A 589-nucleotide genomic window follows, 5' to 3' on the forward strand; every position below is an offset into this window, starting at 1 on the left:
AAAGAGTGTGGTTTGGCACGATCGACGAAACGGAGGATCCTCGATTGATCTCGATGCACCAGAAGATGTTTTGATGGGGGTTGTGATCAATGTTCCAGTTAAAAGGTTTGCTGGGATTTGGAAAAGTAGACATTGGATTGCTTTGAGGAAGATTGATGGTGTTTGGTATAATTTGGATAGTGACCTTTCTGCCCCTCAATGTTTTCGTGATACCGAAAAAGTAAGAGAGTTCTTGGATTTTAGTATTGTTCATGGTGGTGAGGTTTTGCTTGTCATGAATCATAAACAGTCTTAAAATTATTTCAGTGGAAGTTTGTAAACTTATGAAATGCATGCTTCATTGTGTCGTGGATTTGTAATGCACCTTTGAACCATTAGCTACTTTGTACCCTGAAATTTGATTCCGAATGGAGTTAGAAATGAGAGTATATAATGGTTAAGGTCAAGGTTTTAAATTGCCGTTGTAGAGGTTGTGATACGGCGTGCTTGAAATTACCGACAAATATGGCGGATGCGGTTGCAGAGGCCTCCAAAGCCTTTACATTACAGTTGCAATTGCAATTGCAGACTACAATTTAAAAAAAATGGT

General features: G+C 38.9%; 1 protein-coding gene across 1 annotated transcript in view; it reads left to right on the plus strand.

Moving 5' to 3' along the window:
• The window catches only part of LOC101496711 (josephin-like protein), a 6,390-nt gene that overhangs the window by 697 nt on the left and 5,104 nt on the right, over positions 1-589 (plus strand). The window contains exon 2 of the mRNA XM_027331576.2: positions 1-292. This exon is cut by the window's left edge and continues 176 nt beyond it. Coding sequence (XP_027187377.2) covers positions 1-292 — 292 coding nt within the window. The remainder of the gene's footprint in view (positions 293-589) is intronic.

The sequence above is a fragment of the Cicer arietinum genome, chromosome 2 (genome assembly GCF_000331145.2).
Source record: "Cicer arietinum cultivar CDC Frontier isolate Library 1 chromosome 2, Cicar.CDCFrontier_v2.0, whole genome shotgun sequence".
NCBI classification, from domain to species: domain Eukaryota; kingdom Viridiplantae; phylum Streptophyta; class Magnoliopsida; order Fabales; family Fabaceae; genus Cicer; species Cicer arietinum.